Genomic DNA, 22,310 nt, shown 5'->3' on the forward strand with positions numbered 1-22,310 from the left:
AGAGTCTGTGAGAGTCTGTGCCACATCATTATTCACCACACAGAGCCTACGTCACTTCAATCTGCACCAGAGAGAGTCTGTGAGAGTCTGTGCCACATCATTATTCACCACATAGAGCCTGCGTCACTTCAATCTGCACCAGAGAGTCTCTGCCACATCATTATTCACCACAAAGGACTCACAGCATCTCATTCTACAGCAGACAGACCACTGCTCTGTGACAGACACACCTCGTCACGCCTCGTGCGGTAATGGTGGAAGCCACGCCCCTCCCTCGGACGCACGCGCAGCTGTCACGTTGCACGGCACAGCTCATGCGGAAGGAAACAAGTTATTTACCTGTAATAACAGACCGCACCCAGAGCGCGCGGTGAGGCGGCGCCTCACACCGGGCATTGATTACATTTAATTAATCATAGCCAAGTGGAGACAGATGTTTCTGCAGTGCCTCTTGATGCCGTAGCACAGATGTTCACAATGTACCCTACGCAGCCCTCTGGAGAACTCCAGCATGCCTTATACAGCGCGGGAGAAGCTCCTCACGGCACACTATGGTCAGCGCCTTAGAAAGCGCCTTATACTGCACTCCGCAGACCGCCTCAGACTCCTCGTCACACTGCACTCCGTACATCGCCTCAGACTCCTCGTCACACTGCACTCCGTACATCGCCTCAGACTCCTCGTTACACTGCACTCCGTAGACCGCCTCAGACTCCTCGTTAGACTGCACTCTGTAGACAGCCTCAGACTCCTCGTTACACTGCACTCCGTACACCGCCTCAGACTCCTCGTTACACTGCACTCCGTACATCGCCTCAGACTCCTCGTTACACTGCACTCTGTAGACCACCTCAGACTCCTCGTTACACTGCACTCCGTAGACCGCCTCAGACTCCTCGTTAGACTGCACTCTGTAGACAGCCTCAGACTCCTCGTTACACTGCACTCCGTACACCGCCTCAGACTCCTCGTTACACTGCACTCCGTACATCGCCTCAGACTCCTCGTTACACTGCACTCCGTAGACCGCCTCAGACTCCTCCTTACACTGCACTCTGTAGACCGTCTCAGACTCCTCGTTACACTGCACTCCGTAAACAGCCTCAGACTCCTCGTTAGACTGCACTTCGTAAACCGCCTCAGACTCCTCGTTACGCCGCACTCTGTAGACAGCCTCAGACTCCTCGTTACACTGCACTCCGTACACTGCCTCAGACTCCTCGTTAGACTGCACTCCGTAGACTGCCTCAGACTCCTCGTTAGACTGCACTTCGTAAACCGCCTCAGACTCCTCGTTACGCCGCACTCTGTAGACAGCCTCAGACTCCTCGTTACACTGCCTCAGACTCCTCGTTAGACTGCACTCCGTAGACCGCCTCAGACCCCTCGTTACACTGCACTCTGTAGACCGCCTCAGACTCCTCGTTACAATGCACTCCATAGACCGCCTCAGACTCCTCGTTACACTGCACTCCGTAGACCGCCTCAGACACCTCGTTACACTTCACTCTGTAGACCGCCTCAGACTCCTCGTTACACTGCACTTCGTTGACCGCCTCAGACTCCTCGTTATACTGCGCTCCGTAAACAGCCTCAGACTCCTCGTTACACTGCACTCCGTACACTGCCTCAGACTCCTCGTTACACTGCACTTCGTTGACCGCCTCAGACTCCTCGTTACACTGCACTTCGTTGACCGCCTCAGACTCCTCGTTACACTGCACTCCATAAACCGCCTCAGACTCCTCGTTACACTGCACTCCGTACACCGCCTCAGACTCCTCGTTACACTGCACTCTGTAGACCACCTCAGACTCCTCGTTACACTGCACTCCGTACACCGCCTCAGACTCCTCATTAGACTGCACTCCGTAAACCGCCTCAGACTCCTCGTTACACTGCACTCTGTAGACCGCCTCAGACTCCTCGTTACAATGCACTCCATAGACCGCCTCAGACTCCTCGTTATACTGCGCTCCGTAAACAGCCTCAGACTCCTCGTTACACTGCACTCTGTAGACCGCCTCAGACTCCTCGTTATACTGCGCTCCGTAAACAGCCTCAGACTCCTCATTAGACTGCACTCGTAAACCGCCTCAGACTCCTCGTTACACTGCACTTCGTTGACCGCCTCAGACTCCTCGTTATACTGCGCTCCGTAAACAGCCTCAGACTCCTCGTTACACTGCACTCCGTACACTGCCTCAGACTCCTCGTTACACTGCACTTCGTTGACCGCCTCAGACTCCTCGTTACACTGCACTTCGTTGACCGCCTCAGACTCCTCGTTACACTGCACTCCATAAACCGCCTCAGACTCCTCGTTACACTGCACTCTGTAGACCACCTCAGACTCCTCGTTACACTGCACTCCGTACACCGCCTCAGACTCCTCGTTACACTGCACTCTGTAGACCACCTCAGACTCCTCGTTACACTGCACTCCGTACACCGCCTCAGACTCCTCATTAGACTGCACTCCGTAGACCGCCTCAGACTCCTCGTTAGACTGCACTCCGTAGACCGCCTCAGACCCCTCGTTACACTGCACTCTGTAGACCGTCTCAGACTCCTCGTTACACTGCACTAAGTACACTGCCTCAGACTCCTCGTTAGACTGCACTCCGTAGACCGCCTCAGACCCCTCGTTACACTGCACTCTGTAGACCGCCTCAGACACCTCGTTACACTTCACTCTGTAGACCGCCTCAGAACCCTCGTTACACTGCACTCTGTAGACCGCCTCAGACACCTCGTTACACTTCACTCTGTAGACCATCTCAGACTCCTCGTTACACTGCACTCCGTACACCGCCTCAGACTCCTCATTAGACTGCACTCCGTACACTGCCTCAGACTCCTCGTTACACTGCACTCCGTAGACCGCCTCAGACACCTCGTTACACTTCACTCTGTAGACCACCTCAGATGCCTCGTTACACTGCACTCCGTAGACCGCCTCAGACCCCCCCTTTTACTGTATTCGGTTGAGCACCTCACGCAGCACGTGACTCCTCCCATTTCCCGCCTCTCACTCTTCCCAGTAAATAGAATGTCGCGGTTCCACCCTAAACATGGCGCAGGGCAGCACATGCATTAATCGCTCCCCCCACAACACACACACAGTAACAAAGGTGTCAGTAGGCAGCGCACAGAGAGGTCAGGTAGGACCGGGGGGGCTGCACCCACACAGCACCCCATTTCAACGGGGAGGCCACGACTGACCCTCTCCTAACACAGAAGGTACAAGATTGTGGTATCAACTTACACTGGGTCAAATTCTGCACCCCCCACATGGAGTCAGCAGCAGAGGAGCCCAATATCCCCTCGAAGGGCCAGGATCTCGGGTAAGCATCGTCACATTTGGGGGCCTCTTCCGGCCCTGGGGTCCCCCGTTTAGAGTCTGCTTGGGGCATCTATATAGGTTGTTCTCTCCTGCAACTTCTATTTAACTCTAATTCTCAAGGTAGATAAGCCCCTCCTCCCCTCCCCTGGGTGACACTTTATGAAAAAACGATGCGCAGTCTCGGACCTAGCATGGAAATCGCGATTTTCAAAACTGAATACCAAGTGAATGTGAATTTCATTAAAGACACGGAGGCTACCATTATGCATTTATGTTTTTAACCCCACTCCATGCAGCACTTAGAAGTGCATCACATCACAACAATCTAGACTAGAACAACGGCTACTCATAAAAGGCCCCACGCGGAGCAATCCTCTTCTTTCAAATGTTGGACTTGTACATAACCTCGCTTTCCTTCCCTTGGATAAACGAGGAGTACAAAGCAGCCATTACGAAGACCCACATTATTGTGTTTATCTGAAAGAGATATTCTTTGAGAAACTGTTCGAAGGTGGTAAAAAAACTACAAATAAATATCACATTACAATACCACTTCTTAAGTAAATCTGTAAAATAAATGTGAATATTATATCAACCCTTATTTTCTCTTTTCTTTGTTTTACACTTTTATGCAAAAACTCAACCTCAACAGAAGGGAGGGGAGGGAGGGATAGTGTTAGCCTCTGTGTCTTTAATGAAATTCAGATTGTGTTGTTGTTTAATTCTGTGAATCGCTATTTCATCTCAAGACCAGAGGCTACCATTCTGCATGCTGGTAGCCCTCCAAAACCACCCCGGACATGTGTTGAATAGGTTTACAATCATCTTTGGCAGATGTGAAAGCATAAGACCATTTAGCCGCTCTCATAATGTCTTCCACCTCTCCAGAGGGCCTGACCAGCCGTGGCACCTTTCAAAGAATGTGCACCAAGGTCTTGTAAGCCAACGCTAGCTCGCGGCATAACACATCTAACCCACCTTGCAGTCGTTGCTGTGGTGACTGCTTGACAAAGGAACTCAACATCTGCTTAACACCATCAGGAAGAAACTCATTGATACAGGAATGATATTCCATCATGCAATCAACTACACATATTTCTGCATGAATCATATCCTGGATAAAAGATGCCATTGGACAAAGTCTTTGTTCTATTAGTAACCCCTGAGGGGCAGCTGAGTCCGTTACTCGTCGCCAATGCCTTAACCTAGGAAACTAGGGCATGAAGTTAACCAAAGTCTTTACTTAAGTTTCATGCAAGTCTTTTGGGTCACACAAATGTGTTAACCGCACAAGAAAAGAACATGAAATAATCTCACTCCCCACAAAGTTAGATATCTAAGTCTGGTGGCCTTCTGTACCTGATACTCTCAAGAACTCGACAAACTAAAACAATCTTTGCTACACTCCTGCCTTTAATCCTACTGTGACCCCGCAAATCTGAGGAGTTAGGATGTTGAATTGGGCCCTTTGGAGGGCTTGGCCGGCAGAACGCCCCCTCCTACCGGACCGACCCATAATACCTGGCGGTGAACCCGGCCCGCGCTGCTCCGGGCCTTGTCAGGGGCGGTGAACGGACCCACATATGTGCCCAGGCTGAAGAAATGAAGACAAGAGGTGTGCACACGAATCAAAAGGACCCGCTCCTTCTGCTAGAACCAGATAAGTGAAGACAAAGTTCAAGTAAATGAAGTCGAAATCCAGCGACGTTAAAGGGTACCTTATAATTCAATCTTGATCAGAACAAACGAAATACAACTAGTCCCCTGACCTGTCCGCACCGTGATATCGGACCTACTAGGCACCCAACGTATAATCGAACCGGCTAGAGCGCCATGTCTTCCTGTCTTTTACCCAAACCCATATTTGCCCCGAAGAGAAGCCCTTTAGGGTTTTCTGAGGCCTCCTCAGCGATCCCCCTGTTTGGGGCTGATCTTCGTGCGGACTCTTTGCCTCTCAGCATTCAGTCCTGCGTTTGTGCTCCCAAAAGACCCATTGCAGCTGCTCCAGCCTCTCGGAAGGCCAGTCTAGGGCGAGTCCTGTGATGTCATTCGATTAACCTGGCCAGAGAGCCAACAACATCTGGGAGGCGGCCCTAACAAAGTTTCAAGCACTTTTCGGGGGTCTCTGTTCATTTTGAAAAGGAAGGTGATAAGCGCTGGGTCCGGCTTTTGAGTAAGGCATACCTGGTTGTGAATTACCAGCCTGGAGCTTTTGGCCTTAAGGAGACGGCACTTGTCTTGTTTCCAGTGGATTTCTGATCCACCTTCTTATAAAATTGCCGGCATGCTCGAGGGGCCACCACTCGGCACTCCTGGGATGTTGTGGGGGGAAACATCTCCCCTAGAGAGTTTTTAATCACGTCTTAGGAAGAACAGGGAACTGAATCCTCAGTGAAGGGGTCATTCCCACCTAGATCTTCCTGGTCAAGGTCGAGAACATACTTGTCAGACGTCTGATCATTATCGGTCCCAATAGCTCAATGTCTTGAGTATCCAATGGTTTTGTGCCGCGAGGGTCACCCAGATCCTTTGTGACGCACTGGGCGCCTCTCTCGTTCAGGCTGCGGAGCGCACCACTCCCTTTTGAGGGGCTTAGACCGCCCCTCATCTTTGAGGTGCCTCTTCTTCGTGCCCCCCTTATCGCCGGAGTCTCCCCCGAGATGGTCCATGGTCCGGAACCTGAGCCCCTGCTGTGCCTCTTGCCTCGCTGATTGTCTCGCATACACAGTTACACGTCTCATGGAGGATTACCCTCTTAATTATTTCTTCATTAATAGCACCCTCAGGGATCACAAGGGAAGCTTTTCACTGATCAGACATTAGGACATGAAATTGGGCCAAACAAGGCAACCAAGCGTCAAAAACAGCCAAACGCTAACGATGGTGCTCATGCGACCCCGGAGGACAAGCTGAGTGAGGAGATACTGTAACCATCAACGGATGCGTTGCAGTATCCCTAGTGCGCGGCAGCGTGGAATTCCAATACAATAGCGGTTTCTAGCCCAAACCAAAATGGCGGTAGTCCCGCGGGACATGGAGACGTTGCCTGAGGCTTTCCTCAAATTCCTAATGTCTAGTAAACCCCGCCGCACACCTCCGAACAGGCTTTCGGGGCACGTGCGGCGGGCCTTGAAGCTGAGACGGGCACTCCCTTAAACGTGCCGCACAGCGGGTCAAAAGAAACCCGCGGTTCCCAAGCAATGAAAGCAGGTAAATGTAAATGTCCAGTATTTGTAAAGCGCAAACAATTACCCGAAGGTGTCAAGGCGCTGGGGGCCGTCGGGAAGATTAAGCGAGCTATTGCTCAGAGTCACATGGTGCTGGGCAGACCCCTGCCGATAGAACTATGATCCCCAGCATCAGTCGCGCTGGCCGCTGCGCCACACCTCTTCCACAGGTGGAGGTTTCCGTTTACAGAGACACCGCTCCTTCGACTTGCGGCCTAGAAATGAAGGAGGGGCACGGTGAGGAGGAGGACTCGCCTGGGAGTTCCCAGTCAAGTCTGGAGGCCGGGCTCAAAACGAAGCCAATTAATTAGGGAAGAGACAACGCTGAAAACAAAGGTAGGAGAGCGTTTCCATAAATTGGAAACCAAGGAAAAAATGAGCCTATCATAGAATCAGGCTATAAATAAAGGGTAAGCAAATTACAATTAAAGTCATAAAGAATGAGAGTAAATTGCTACTTATCTTTGCGGGGAGGAGGATTGTTCCGTGCAGGGACCTGTTATGTCTCGACACTGCTCTATTCGAGGTTGTACTTGTGTTATGATGTAATGTACTTCTAAGTGCTGCGTGAAGTGGCATTTAAACGATAAATGCATAATGGTAGCTTCTGGTCTTGTAAAGAAATGATATTTCCATTAGTTGTAGTTGGAATTGGGTTTTGGTGGCGGCTTGTAGTTTCTTCATCGGTGAGTCGCGGTTCTGATGTCTGATTGGGGGTTCTTGTTATGTGAAGCACACCCAAGGGGGGTTCTATTCCAGGGTTACCTGGGGGACAAATGTCAATGTTTTACTTTCAGGGAGAAAGACGGAGATGAATCATTTTTAGTCTTGAAATCTGTGAACTGAAAAATAATCTGCTTTGGTTTAAGTGGGACAAAAATGCCCCCCCCCCAAAAATCCCAAAATAAATTTTTGTCCTTGGCTCATCTCTCTTGCGGTCATCATGCAGACGCCCTCTTCACTGCAACTTGTTTCAGATCTGAATGCCAGGATTGGGAGTGTCTCTCCACAACTGTCAGCAGGTCAAGGTTTGGATGGAAGATGCCCCGCCCCTCCCCCAGACTGGACTGTGTAAATGTGCGTCCCTGCTCCGCCCCCACGTCTAGAGTGTGCTGGGGTCTACAGACCCATGACCACAGCAGAGGGTGCTTTGACCTGGGTGGGACAACATGCTCCAGGCACTGTTCTCTCCCCCCCCAACCCCGAGGTATCATGGAAGCCCCCACTACATCGAACCCCGTGGCCTCGACCCCATTAGCACAGATATGATATGTTAAACCTGCCTACCGTCAATGTAGGGCACCCTACTACAAATATCTGTAGTCACAACTTCCTGCTGAGGGTGAGCAGTCACATCTTGCCTTGGGCAAAGCACTCGGTGCAAGATAGCGCTGAGAAGACACTGGAGTGCATGGGAGTTTTCACATACCGCCTGCGGGTTCTTCAATATGCCACCTGCGGATTCTTTCACAGGTCATCTGCGGGTTCATTCACGTACCATCTGCAGGTTTTTTCATGCACCACCTGTGTGTTCACTCACATACCACCTGTGTGTTCACTCACATACCACCTATGGGTTCACTCATATACCACCTGGGGTCATTCACTTGATCTTTCACCTGGTTAAAGCGAGAAAGCCTGCGGCAGCCCTCCTGAACCTTGTCCACCACAAACCTTCAAAAAAAATTCTTCCAACTCCCTCTGCTGCTGCTGCACCAGTAAGAAGAATCATCAACAGTTCCTTAACTACGGGACTATTTCCAGAAGACCTATAAAAGTCATACATACGCCCATTGCTAAGAAAAAAAAAACTTAGAACCACTTAACCTACAGACCAATTACAAATGTACCTTCACCCGGCAAACTGATAAGCAGCGTTCGCCCAGATGTCACAATTCATTGAAGATAATGCCATACTTTCAGGATTCCACCCAGGGAGAGGCTCTGAATCTGCCCTCCTTGCTACCTGGGCAGGCCTTAAGAACACCGCTGACCGCACGGGGTTGCTGCGCTACTCCTCTTGGACCTCTCTGCTGCCTTCGACACGGTTGACCATGAGACTCTAATACAAAGACGCTATGAAGCCGGCATAGAGGGGACAGCTCTCAACTGGATCATATCCTACCTTCAGAACACATTTCATCCATACTTCACCTTTCTAGTTGAAACCGTACTTCACAAAAGCACGGGCGCCTCAAGGCTCTATCATCTCGCCCTTGCTTTTCAACATCTACATGAAGTCATTACCGGCACTGCTCCATCAGTTCCCCCTCATGTGCTAAAACTATGCAGATGGCACACAATGGAAGCCTCAAAGACATTGAAACTCACCAATTTTCAGTTGCCTCAGAGCTGAGGAAAAAGTATGACCCACTCGCTCCCTGGCCTGACGACCTGTGAACACCGCCTAAAGTATCCAAGGATGTAAGACACCTCAGAATGACCATGGACTCCAAGCTATCAATGAACCAACAAGTGGACAAACTATCAGGTCAAGCTTTGTTACTTTAAAACCCCTGCCACACAACTTCCCCACCCGAGATTTCCACACAGGGTCCAAGCTACCATCTCCCTTGTTCTGTCCAAACTCGATTACGCCAATAGCCTCTACCATGGATCACCTTTAACGACCAAGAAAAGACTACAACAGATTCAGGACTCGGCTGCCAGATTACTCTTGCATATCAAACCGCGAGACCCCATCTCCCCTCCTTGAAAGCCCTGCATTGGGTACCGGTAAGTTGCCAGAAGATCCACGTTGAAGCTGCTTTGTATCACCCACAAGGCGATACGTGGAATAGGACCACTCTTCATCAGGAATAAAATCACCAAAGACATTCAACAAAGGAACCTCCGCTCTAGAGCGGCACCTTGGGAAGCAACCTTTACAATGTATCATTTACAGCACAAGTCATTACAACGATGCGTTCCTACATCACATGCCATCACAACGCAAGTCGTTACAACGACTTATGGTAGGGGCGGAAGGTGTCAGATTTTCAATCCAACACCTTCCCTACTGTGGGGCAGACTGGAGTTGGAATAGTAAATTATACCATTCCAAACTCCAGCGCCCCCACTACCGCAAGTCCTTGTAGCGACTTGCTTTGTAAAGAGTGTTATTCAGTAACTCGCCTCAAAATCCCAAGATACAAGAAAAAAACATGGGTGGCCCACCTTTCTCTGTTCAAGCAGCCAAACTATGGACTCTTTACCCCCAACATAAGGTCCACCGACAACCACCTTATCTTCAGAAACTACTCAAGAATTGGCTCTTCCCACGTAAGCACCATACGCAAACAGAAATACACAGTATATCCCTCCTTATATAAGCATGTATTTGGACTATAGATGTGTACATAGATATGAGTACAATAATCAAGTGTATAAATATATAGATGTTCATTAGTTCTGCTTAACAAATGTACATATTACTTATGGTTATATTATTCTATGTTGAACATGTATATAGGTGACTGCAACTCTTCATCTACAATTGCTTCACTATAGAACCTAAAAACGAATACATCAGCTTAAATTACAGCAACACTTGAAAGCCTGAGTTTATTAAATACAACTTTAATCTACAGATATTACCTTCCTTATCCATGTATACCTTCCATATGCTTATGAATCTTTACATGTATCTCTTTGCTTCCAGTTCAGCATCTCCAATGCTCTGCTCTATTCCTCACCCTTCACCTCTCTCCATATACTGTCTACCTCCACTCTGACTCATTAGTACCACCACCGCCACAGCCTGAGGGTCACTTCACAAGTCTGGGGGGTTGTGAGGGGGGAGCAGTGGAACTAATGCACCCCTTGGGGAGTATGCCATAGTTTGGGAAGCTAGCGCCATCAAACCCGGTGGCAGCTGCAAGGCGCTGTATACAAAAACAGCTCCTTTACCCCTGTGCCAACCTCGGACGCGGTCACTGAAACTAGTGGGCACAGAAAGCAAAACACGGACAGACAGACACCAGAACAACAGGTGCTGCCCCAAAGACCAGTCCACTGACAGATCCGCCGACGCTGCCTCAGAAGAGCTGTCCACGGACAGAGTCCAGCGCCCTGGACAGACCACAGAGGCCGTCACTTCAGCACCGTGGACAGCGGTGACGCGACGGATGAGTGATCCACGGACAGACAGATTTCAGCACTTGGACAGAACCCTCAGGACAGACACCTGTCCCCGGACAGAGCACAAACGTCTTGCGGTGAAGAAGGGATAAGGTCCTCTCTGAATAGATGAGAACCCCCCCCCCCTGACCTGTCCTGGAGCCTCGGGCTGTCCCCTGACCTGCCGGTGGGACCCCCTCTGAAGGGAGTCAGGCCTGTCCTGAGTGACGTCACTGCAGTGATGGTCTGCGTGGCAGGTGGACCCTGTGCCCTCATTTATTTGAGGGGTCACCTGTGTGTGAGGTGTCACCTGTGTGTGACGCGTCACGCGCTCCACGCCCCGCCCCCTGCGCAGGCCTGGCCTTGAAGCCTCCCTGCTCCACTGCCGCCTCTGATCAGTGGAATAAGAGGGGACCCCCCCCCCCCAGCCCCCCATCTGCACCTCCTTCACTCCACTTCGGTTGAGGGGCTCAGACACGGGACCCCTCCTGCGGCACATGCAGGGGGGGGCGACACCTATCCTCTCCTGGGGCATTCCTTCTACCTGCACCCCTCACACCCTCTCAAGAGCACCGGAAGTCGATGAAGGGTCCCTCAATCTCCCACGAGCCCCCCTTTACCGGAAGCTGCTGCAGTGGTAGGTGCGTGTGCCCCCAGCGCCCCTGGCACCCCCCCCCCCCCCCTCCATGCGGTAGTGCCCTGCAAGGGTGCAAACACCACAGCCAGCCCTCTACCAGGTGTCGCTGTCGGTGTCGATGCTTAGGGCCCCACCACCCCTGCCATAGAACCACAGGCCCATACCACCCTGGCATAGAACCACAGACCCATACCACCCCTGGCATAGAACCACATACCCATACCACCCCTGGCATAGAACCACAGACCCATACCACCCTGGCATAGAACCACAGACCCATACCACCCTGGCATAGAACCACAGACCCATACCACCCCTGGCATAGAACCACATACCCATACCACCCCTGGCATAGAACCACAGACCCATACCACCCTGGCATAGAACCACAGACCCATACCAACCCTGGCACAGAACCACAGACCCTCATCCCTGGCACATACCCTCACACCTCATGGCACAGACCCTCACCCCTGGCACAGACCCTCATGGCACAGACCCTCACCCCTGGCACAGACCCTCACCCCTGGCACAGACCCTCACCCCTGGCAGAGACCCTCACCCCTCATGACACAGACCCCCCCGCCCCCCCCCGTACCGGAAGTCGCTGTAGGGGTGTATGATCCAGGCCCCCGCGCGCCGCACGCGCTCCTGCTCGCGCTCCACCGCCTTCTCGCTCCCGAACATCCGCAGCGAGAACTTGTTGAGGCCGGGCTGCAGTAGGGCCCCGAGCTGGCGCTGCATGAAGGGGGGCCCGGCTGGGGGGCCCTCCTCCGGGGCCGGGGGGGACCCGCTGCGCGTCTCGGCCGAGAAGGAGACCTTGGGCCGGTCCCGGGTGGGCCCCTCCGGGCCCCCCAGCTCCCGCCGGCACTCCCCGTTCGGGCTGCCCTTGGTGGGGGCCCCACCGGAGCCGCTGGTGCTCCGCCGCCCCCGGGGCCCGGCTTCCGGGTCTGGGGGGGCTCCGCACCCCTTCATCCCTCCACTGCCCGGAGAAGCGCTGCCTCCCCGCCCGTCCATGGCAGTGGGACCAGGGGAGTGAGGGAGGGACCGAGGGAGGAGAGAGAAGGGCACAGGGAGGGACCAGGGATGGAAGGAGAGAGGGGGGGGGGGGGCGCTGGAAGGAGGCAGAGGAGGGGCCAACCAGGGGCGGGCCAGAGAGGGGGCAGAGGATGGGCTGCGGAGGATGCGTAGAGAGGCGTGACAGAGAGAAGGAGGAGAGAGGAAGGAAAGAAGGAGAACCAAAGGACAGAGGGGAAGAAGGAGAGAGGAAGGACAGAGAGAAGGAGGAGAGAGGAAGGAAAGAAGGAGAACCAAAGGACAGAGGGGAAGAAGGAGAGAGGAAGGACAGAGAGAAGGAGGAGAGAGGAAGGAAAGAAGGAGAACCAAAGGACAGAGGGGAAGAAGGAGAACCAAAGGACAGAGGGGAAGAAGGAGAGAGGAAGAGCAGAGGGAAGGAGGAGAGAGGAAGGACAGAGGGAAGGAGGAGAGAGGAAGGAACGAAGGAGAAACAAAGGACAGAGGGGAAGAAGAACCAAAGGACAGAGGGGAAGAAGGAGAGAGAAAGGACAGAGGGAAGGAGGAGAGAGAAAGGACAGGGGGAAGCAGGAGAGAGGAAGGACAGAGGGAAGGAGGAGAGAGGAAGGAAAAAAGGAGAAATAAAGGACGGAGGGAAAGAAAAGAGAAACAAAGAACATAGGAGGAGAGAGGAAGGACAGAGGGGAAGAAGGAGAAACAAAGGATAGAGAGCAAGAAGGAGAAACGAAGGACAGAGGGAAAGAAGGAAAAACAAAGGACAGTGGGGAAGAAAGAGAGAGAAAGGACAGTGGGGAAGAAAGAGAGAGAAAGGACAGAGGGGAAGGAAAGAAGGACAGAGGGGAAGGAAAGAAGGACAGAGGGGAAGGAAAGAAGGAGCAACAAAGGACAGAGGGAAGGAGGAGAGAGGAAGGGCAGAGGAAAGGAGGAGAGAGGAAGGACAGAGGGGAAGCAGGAGAGAGGAAGGACAGAGGGGAAGCAGGAGAGAGGAAGGACAGAGGGGAAGCAGGAGAAACAAAGTACAGAGGGAAAGAAAAGAGAAACAAAGAACATGGGGCAGAAAGGAGAGAGGAAGAGCAGAGGGAAAGAAGGAGAAACAAAGGATAGAGGGCAAGAAGGAGAAACAAAGGACAGAGGGAAAGAAGGAAAAACAAAGGACAGGGGGAAAGAAGGATAAACACAGAACAGAGGGGAAGAAGGAGAAACAAAGAACAGAGGGGGAAAAGGAGAAACAAAGAACAGAGGGGAAGAAGGGGAAACAAAGGACAGAGGGAAAGAAGGAAAAACAAAGGACAGGGGGAAAGAAGGAGAAACACAGAACAGAGGGGAAGAAGGAGAAACAAAGAACAGAGGGGGAAAAGGAGAAACAAAACAGAGGGGAAGAAGGAGAAACAAAGAACAGAGGGGAAGTAGGAGAGAGGAAGGACAGAGGGGAAGAAGGAGAAACAAACTACAGAGGGGAAGAAGGACAAACAAAGGACAGAAGGAAAGAAGGAGAGAGGAAGGACCGAGGGACAGAAGGAGAGTGGAAGGACAGAGGGAAGGAGGAGAGAGGGAAGGAGGAGAGAGGAAGGAAAGGAGAAACAAAGGACGGAGGAAAAGAAGGAGAGAGGAAGGACAGAGGGGAAGAAGGACAAACAAAGAACAGAGGGAAAGAAGGAGAGAGGAAGGACAGAGGGAAAGAAGGAGAAACAAAGGACAGAGGGGAAGAAAGAGAGAGAAAGGACAGAGGGGAAGGAAAGAAGGAGAAACAAAGGACAGAGGGAAGGAGGGGAGAGGAAGGACAGAGGGAAAGAAGGAGAAACAAAGGACACAGGGGAAGGAGGACAAACAAAGAAGAGAGGGGAAGGGCAGAAGGATGGAGAAAGGAAGGACAGGGGAAAAGAACGAAAGAGGAAGGACAGAGAGAAAGAAGGAGAACGAAAGGACAGGGGAAAAGAAGGAAAGAGGAAGGACAGAAGGAAAGAAGGAGAAACAAAGGACAGAGGGGGAGGTGGACAAACAAAGAGAGGGAAAGAAGGAGAGAGAAAGGTCAGAGAGAAAGGAGAAAGAAAGGACAGAGAGAAAGAAGGAGAAAGAAAGGATGGGGAAAAGAAGGAAAGAGGAAGGACAGAGATGGAGAAAGAAAGGACCGGGGAAAAGAAGGAAAGAGGAAGGACAGAGGGAAAGAAGCAAAGGACAGAGGGAAAGAAGAAGAGAGAAAAGACAAAGGGAAGGAGGAGTACCAAAGGACAGGGGAAAAGAAGGAGAAAGAAAGGACAAAGGGAAAGAAGGAGAAACAGAGGGGAAGGAGGGCAAACAAAGAAGAGAGGGAAAATAGGAGAGAGGAAGGACAGAGGCAAAGGAGAAGAGAGAAAGGACAGATGGAAAGAAGGAGAAACAGAGAACAAAGGGAAAGAAGGAGAAACAGAGAACAAAGGGAAAGAAAGGACAGAGGGACGGAAGGAAAGAGTAAGGACAGAGGGAAAGAAGAATAGAGGAAAGACAAAGGGAGAGGAGAGACAGAGGGAAGGAGGAGAAACAAAGGGGAAAGAGGGAGAACCAAAGGACAGAGGGGAATGAGGAGAAACAAAAGAACAGAGGGAAAGAAGGAGAAACAAAAGAACAGAGGGAAAGAATGAGAAAGAAAGGACAAAGGGAAAGAAGGAGAAAGAAAGGACAGAGGGACAGAAGGAGAAAGAAAGGATAGAGGGAAAGAAGAAGAAAGAAAGGACAGAGGGACAGAAGGAGAAAGAAAGGACAGAGGTACAGAAAGAAAGAGGAAGGACAGAGGGAAGGAAGGAGAAACAAATGACAGAGGGAAAGGAGGAGAGTGGAAGGACAGAGGGAAAGGAGGAGAATGGAAGGACTGAGGGAAAGAATGAGAAACAAAGGACAGAGGGGAGGAAGGACAGAGGGAAAGGAGGAAGGACAGAGGGAAAGGAGGAAAGACAGAGGGACAGGAGAGTCGAAGGACAGAGGGAAAGGAGGAGAAACAAAGGACAGAGGGGAGGAAGGACAGATGGAAAGGAGGAAAGACAGAGGGAAAGGAGAGTCGAAGGACAGAGAGAAAGGAGGACAGTGGAAGGACAGAGGAGGAGAAAGGAAAGACAGAGGGGTCTGGGTAGTGCCAGGAAGCAGAGAGGAGACCCCTGAAGGCAGAAGGGCGCCCCCCTGTGGTGAGTAAACAAATACTGGGGCCTTGCAGCGCCTGGCTCATTAACTAACCCTCTCCGGAGCTCAGACCACCTCGGTTTACAAACCCCCGTCTGGAAGAGGAACAACGAACTCTTAAACAAGCCTTGTCTGGGGACCCCCCCAGGTATGGCTCAACAGGATGAGAACTGCTCATCACGGGAGCGCCTCGAGGTAGCATCTTTGGGGGTACCTCGTGGTAGAATCTTTCGGGGGCACCTTGTGGTAGCATCTTTGGGGGGCTCCTCGTAGCATCTTTCGGGGACACCTCACGGTAGCATATTTGGGGGGCTCCTCGTAGCATCTTTCGGGGGCACCTCACGGTTGCATATTTGGGGGGGCTCCCCGTGGTAGCATCTTTGGGGGCTCCTCGTGGTAGCATCTTTGTGGGGCTCCTTGTAGCATCTTTGGGGGCACCTCGTGGTAGCATCTTTGGGGGGCTCCTCGTGGTAGCATCTTTGGGGGCTCCTCATGGTAGCATCTTTGGGGGGGCTCCTCGTGGTAGCATTTTTGGGGGCTCCTCGTGGTAGAATCTTTGGGGGCTCCTTGTAGCATCTTTTGGGGCCCCTCGTGGTAGCATCTTTGGGGGCTCCTTGTAGCATCTTTGGGGGCCCCTCGTGGTAGCATCTTTGGGGGCTCCTTGTAGCATCTTTGGGGGCTTCTCGTGGTAGCATCTTTGGGGGGCTCCTCGTGGTAGCATCTCGGGGGGGGCGCCTCGTGGTAGCATCTTTGGGGGCTCCTTGTAGCATCTTTGATGGCTCCTCGTGGTAGCATCTTTGGGGGCTCCCCATTGTAGCATCTTTGGGGGCTTCTCGTGGTAGCATCTTTGGGGGCTTCCCGTGGTAGTATCTTTGGGGGTACCTCGTGGTAGCATCTTTGTGGGGCTCCTCGTGGTATCATCTTTGGGGGCTTCTCGCGGTAGCATCTTTGGGGGGCTCCTCGTGGTAGCATCTTTGCGGGGCTCCTTTTAGCATCTTTGGGGAGCTTCTCGTGGTAGTATCTTTGGGGAGCTTCTCGTGGTAGTATCTTTGGGGGGCTCCTCGTGGTAGCATCTTTGGGGGGCTCCTCGTGGTAGCATCTTTGGGGGGCTCCTCGCGGTAGCATCTTTGGGGGCTCCTCGTGGTAGCATCTTTGGGGGGCTCCTCGTGGTAGCATCTTTGGGGGCTCCTTGTGGTAGCATCTTTGGGGGGCTCCTCGTGGTAGCATCTTTGGGGGGCTCCTGGTGGTAGCATCTTTGGGGGCTACTCGTGGTAGCATCTTTGGGGGGCTCCTCACAGTAGCATCTTTGGGGGCTCCTTGTGGTAGCATCTTTGGGGGGCTCCTCGTGGTAGCATCTTTGGGGGGCTCCTCGTGGTAGCATCTTTGGGGGCTCCTCGTGGTAGCATCTTTGGGGGGCTCCTTTGGTAGCATCTCTGGCGGGTGCCTCGTGGTAGCATCTTTGGGGGCTCCTCGTGGTAGCATCTTTGGGGGGCTCCTCGTGGTAGCATCCTTGGGGGGCTCCTTGTAGCATCTCTGGCGGGCGCCTCGTGGTAGCATCTTTGGGGGTACCTTGTGGTAGCATCTTTGTGAGGCTCCTCGTGGTAGCATCTTTGAGGGCTTCTCGCGGTAGCATCTTTTGGGGGGCTCCTCGCGGTAGCATCTTGGGGGGGCACCTCGCGGTAGCATCTTTGGGGGGCTCCTCGTGGTAGCATCTTTGGGGGGCTCCTCGTGGTAGCATCTTTGGGGGCTCCTCGTGGTAGCATCTTTGGGGGGCTCCTTGTACAATCTTTGGGGGCACTTCCTGGTAGCATCTTGGGGGGGCTCCTCGTAGTAGCATTTTTGGGGGCTCCTCGTGGTAGCATCTTTGGGGGCTCCTCGTGGTAGCATTTTTGGGGGCTCCTCGTGGTAGAATCTTTGGGGGCTCCTTGTAGCATCTTTGGGGGCCCCTCGTGGTAGCATCTTTGGGGGCTCCTTGTAGCATCTTTGGGGGCCCCTCGTGGTAGCATCTTTGGGGGCTCCTTGTAGCATCTTTGGGGGCTTCTCGTGGTAGCATCTTTGGGGGGCTCCTCGTGGTAGCATCTCGGGGGGGCGCCTCGTGGTAGCATCTTTGGGGGCTCCTTGTAGCATCTTTGATGGCTCCTCGTGGTAGCATCTTTGGGGGCTCCCCATTGTAGCATCTTTGGGGGCTTCTCGTGGTAGCATCTTTGGGGGCTTCCCGTGGTAGTATCTTTGGGGGTACCTCGTGGTAGCATCTTTGTGGGGCTCCTCGTGGTATCATCTTTGGGGGCTTCTCGCGGTAGCATCTTTGGGGGGCTCCTCGTGGTAGCATCTTTGCGGGGCTCCTTTTAGCATCTTTGGGGAGCTTCTCGTGGTAGTATCTTTGGGGGGCTCCTCGTGGTAGCATCTTTGGGGGGCTCCTCGTGGTAGCATCTTTGGGGGGCTCCTCGCGGTAGCATCTTTGGGGGCTCCTCGTGGTAGCATCTTTGGGGGGCTCCTCGTGGTAGCATCTTTGGGGGCTCCTTGTGGTAGCATCTTTGGGGGGCTCCTCGTGGTAGCATCTTTGGGGGGCTCCTGGTGGTAGCATCTTTGGGGGCTACTCGTGGTAGCATCTTTGGGGGGCTGTAGCATCTTTGGGGGGCTCCTCGTGGTAGCATCTTTGGGGGGCTCCTCGCGGTAGCATCTTTGGGGGCTCCTCGTGGTAGCATCTTTGGGGGGCTCCTCGTGGTAGCATCTTTGGGGGCTCCTTGTGGTAGCATCTTTGGGGGGCTCCTCGTGGTAGCATCTTTGGGGGGCTCCTGGTGGTAGCATCTTTGGGGGCTACTCGTGGTAGCATCTTTGGGGGGCTCCTCACAGTAGCATCTTTGGGGGCTCCTTGTGGTAGCATCTTTGGGGGGCTCCTCGTGGTAGCATCTTTGGGGGGCTCCTCGTGGTAGCATCTTTGGGGGGCTCCTCGCGGTAGCATCTTTGGGGGCTCCTCGTGGTAGCATCTTTGGGGGGCTCCTGTGGTAGCATCTCTGGCGGGTGCCTCGTGGTAGCATCTTTGGGGGCTCCTCGTGGTAGCATCTTTGGGGGGCTCCTCGTGGTAGCATCTTTGGGGGGCTCCTTGTAGCATCTCTGGCGGGCGCCTCGTGGTAGCATCTTTGGGGGTACCTTGTGGTAGCACCTTTGTGAGGCTCCTCGTGGTAGCATCTTTGAGGGCTTCTCGCGGTAGCATCTTTTGGGGGGCTCCTCGCGGTAGCATCTTGGGGGGGCTCCTCGCGGTAGCATCTTTGGGGGGCTCCTCGTGGTAGCATCTTTGGGGGGCTCCTCGTGGTAGCATCTTTGGGGGCTCCTCGTGGTAGCATCTTTGGGGGGCTCCTTGTACAATCTTTGGGGGCACTTCCTGGTAGCATCTTGGGGGGGCTCCTCGTAGTAGCATTTTTGGGGGCTCCTCGTGGTAGCATCTTTGGGGGCTCCTTGTAGCATCTTTGGGGGGCTCCTCGCGGTAGCATCTTTGGGGGGCTCCTCGTGGTAGCATCTTTGGGGGGCTCCTTGTACAATCTTTGGGGGCTCCTTTTAGCATCTTTGGGGGCTCCTCGCGGTAGCATCTTTGGGGACTCCTTGTAGCATCTTTGGGGGGCTTCTCGTGGTAGTATCTTTGGGGGCTCCTCGTGGTAGCATCTTTGGGGGGGCTCCTCGTGGTAGCATCTTTGGGGGGCTCCTCGTGGTAGCATCTTTGGGGGGCTCCTTGTACAATCTTTGGGGGCTCCTCGCGGTAGCATCTTTGGGGGCTTCTCGCGGTAGCATCTTTGGGGAATCCTTGTAGCATCTTTGGGGGGCTTCTCGTGGTAGTATCTTTGGGGGCTCCTCGTGGTAGCATCTTTGGGGGGGCTCCTCGTGGTAGCATCTTTGGGGGCTCCTCGTGGTAGCATCTTTGGGGGGGCTCCTCGTGGTAGCATCTTTGGGGGGCTCCTCGTGGTAGCATCTTTGGGGGGCTCCTTGTACAATCTTTGGGGGCTCCTCGCGGTAGCATCTCTGGGGGGCTCCTTGTACAATCTTTGGGGGCTCCTGGTAGCATCTTTGGGGGCTCCTTGTAGCATCTTTGGGGGCTCCTCGCGGTAGCATCTTTGGGGGCTTCTCGCGGTAGCATCTTTGGGGGCTCCTTGTAGCATCTTTGGGGGCTCCTCGCGGTAGCATCTTTGGGGGCTTCTCGCGGTAGCATCTTTGGAGGCTCCTCGTGGTTGCATCTTTGGGGGCTCCTTGTAGCATCTTTGGGGGCTCCTCGCGGTAGCATCTTTGGGGGGCTCCTCGCGGTAGCATCTTTGGGGGCTCCTTGTAGCATCTTTGGGTGGCTTCTCGTGGTAGTATCTTTGGAGGCTCCTCGCGGTAGCATCTTTGGGGGCTCCTTGTACAATCTTTGGGGGCTCCTTGTAGCATCTTTGGGGGGCTCCTCGTGGTAGCATCTTTGGGGGCTCCTCGCGGTAGCATCTTTGGGGGCTCCTTGTAGCATCTTTGGGGGGCTCCTTGTGGTAGCATCTTTGGGGGCTCCTCGTGGTAGCATCTTTGGGGGGCTCCTCATGTTAGCGTCTTTGGGGGCTCCTTGTAGCATCTTTGGGGGCACCTCGTGGTTGCATCTTTGGGGGCTCCTTGTAGCATCTTTGGGGGCTCCTTGTAGCATCTTTGGGGGGCTCCTCGTGGTTGCATCTTTGGGGGCTCCTTGTAGCATCTTTGGGGGCTCCTTGTAGCATCTTTGGGGGGCTCCTCGTGGTAGCATCTTTGGGGGCTCCTTTTAGCATCTTTGGGGGCTCCTTGTAGCATCTTTGGGGGGCTCCTCGTGGTAGCATCTTTGGGGGCTCCTTGTAGCATCTTTGGGGGGCTCCTCGTGGTAGCATCTTTGGGGGCTCCTTTTAGCATCTTTGGGTGGCTTCTCGATGTAGTATCTTTGGGGGCTCCTCGTGATACCATCTTTGGGGTACTGATTCCAACCCTACATCCTGCCGCCCCGTCTTTCATCGAATCGAAGCCGTTCTCGTCTCGTTAATAGCGCCTCCCTCAGGACACTTTACCTTCTAGGAGCTGGCGCGGCTTCTCAGAAGCCTCTGCGTCCCTGATGGCTTCTAGGAGCGTCGGCAGTGGAGCTATTTCTGGAGAACATTGAATAACACCCCTTCCCTCTGCGTGTCCCACCCGGGGAAGCCATGCACATACAGGGGGGTGCTCGCCCCCCCTCCCCGGGGCGCTGGGCGCTTAGTGTAGGAATGTGAAATTATGTATAGTTACTCGAAGGCCGTTCTGCGGCTAGGCGCTATATTGTACCGCAATTTGCTCAAGGAGACTGAAGCGAGGACACGGATGCATCCGGTGTATCCTGTAGTATGAGTGGGTTTGGGGTGTGGGGAGCCCCCTGTAGTACAGCGGACACAGGGTGTTGTCTGCCCCTCTCCCCTCAGAGTATGAGCACACGGTGCCTCACTGAAGACGCTGTAGAGAGACAGCGCCACAGAGCCCGGCTGAGGGACATAGGGGGGGGGGGGAGAATGCAAGAGCCCCCCTGAAGGACACACTGCTGCTGTGGCGCTGCATCCCCTCCCCCGCCAGCCTTGACAGCCACCGCCGCCCCCATGAAGCCCCCTCAGAGATGAGGCCTGTCAGGAGGCAGCACTAATTGGCTGAGAGGAGCTGCTGGGGGTAGGGGGGCTCCAGTCACCACTCCCCTATGAGAAACCACCACCAGGAACCTGCTCACCCCCTCCACCTGTGCACCAGAAGTCCCGGGGGACAGGGAGCGGGGGTCTGAGAGCCACCCGGGCCCCTCAGGCGGGCAGCTGCGCTGTCCGGCCCATGGTCTGCACCCACCCTGGCTCCCAGCTCGGCCTAGGCGCTGGGCGCTGTGTGAACTGTGCAGCGTTGGTCTGTGTGCCATCCGTGCCCCTCAGGAGGGCAGCTGCGCTGTCCGGCCCTTGGGGTGCGTCCACCCTGGCTCCCAGCTCACATAGAGCCCGCCTAGACTCTGGGCACTGTGCTAGTTGTGCAGCGCAAGCGAGCGGGGTTTGTGTGCCAACCGCCAGAATTGACTTCCAAAGTGAGGCCGTGGCCCCCAGGATGAAAGACGGCTGCCTCAAGCTCAACTCGGACAAGACCGAAGTACTCATCCTGGGTCCCACCCCTTCAGCCTGGGATGACTCCTGAAGCCCCGCCACTCTAGGCCCACCCCGACGGACCACGCACACAACCTCGACATCATACTGCACTCATCTCTCTCAATGACCCGCCAAATCAACGCAGTTTCCTCGTTCTGCTTCCCCACACTCCGCCTGCTCCGATAGACATTCAGATGAATCCCCACGGAATCCAGAAGAACAGTCACCCACACACTCATCAGCAGCAGACTTGACTACGGCAATGCACTCTATTCCAGCGTCACCCAGAAACAGCTCAAGTAACTACGGAACATCCAAAACGCTGCAGCCACACTGGTCCTCGACATCCAAGGCCACATCCCTCGTCACCTCCGACAACTCGACTGGCTCTCAGTCAACGAGAGAGTCACTTTCAAGCTTCTCACTCACGCCTACACACCTCTACACGATGAAGGACCAGCGTACCTGTTCCACCACCTCACATTTCACGTACCCGCCAGACAACTTCGATCCTCATAAGTCGACCTCGCCTCCTTCCCCAGGATCGGCAAGCCCAAAACCGGAGGAAGATCGATTTCCTACCTCGCCGCCAAGCCCTGGAACACCTGCCCCCGCACTTCAGGCCTCCGCGTCGTGGGCCCAATTCAGGAAGGACCTCAAGACCCGGCTCTTCGAAT

At 53.9% G+C, this 22,310-nt stretch overlaps 1 protein-coding gene across 1 annotated transcript in view; it reads right to left on the minus strand.

Annotated features, from left to right (window-relative positions):
• HCN2 (hyperpolarization activated cyclic nucleotide gated potassium and sodium channel 2) overlaps positions 1-12,346 on the minus strand; it is a 259,302-nt gene extending 246,956 nt beyond the window's left edge. Inside the window, exon 1 of the mRNA XM_086946741.1 lies at positions 11,928-12,346. Coding sequence (XP_086802867.1) covers positions 11,928-12,346 — 419 coding nt within the window. The remainder of the gene's footprint in view (positions 1-11,927) is intronic.
• Between the last annotated feature and the right edge of the window lie 9,964 nt (positions 12,347-22,310).

This window comes from Lissotriton vulgaris, chromosome 12 (assembly GCF_964263255.1).
Source record: "Lissotriton vulgaris chromosome 12, aLisVul1.2, whole genome shotgun sequence".
NCBI lineage: Eukaryota > Metazoa > Chordata > Amphibia > Caudata > Salamandridae > Lissotriton > Lissotriton vulgaris.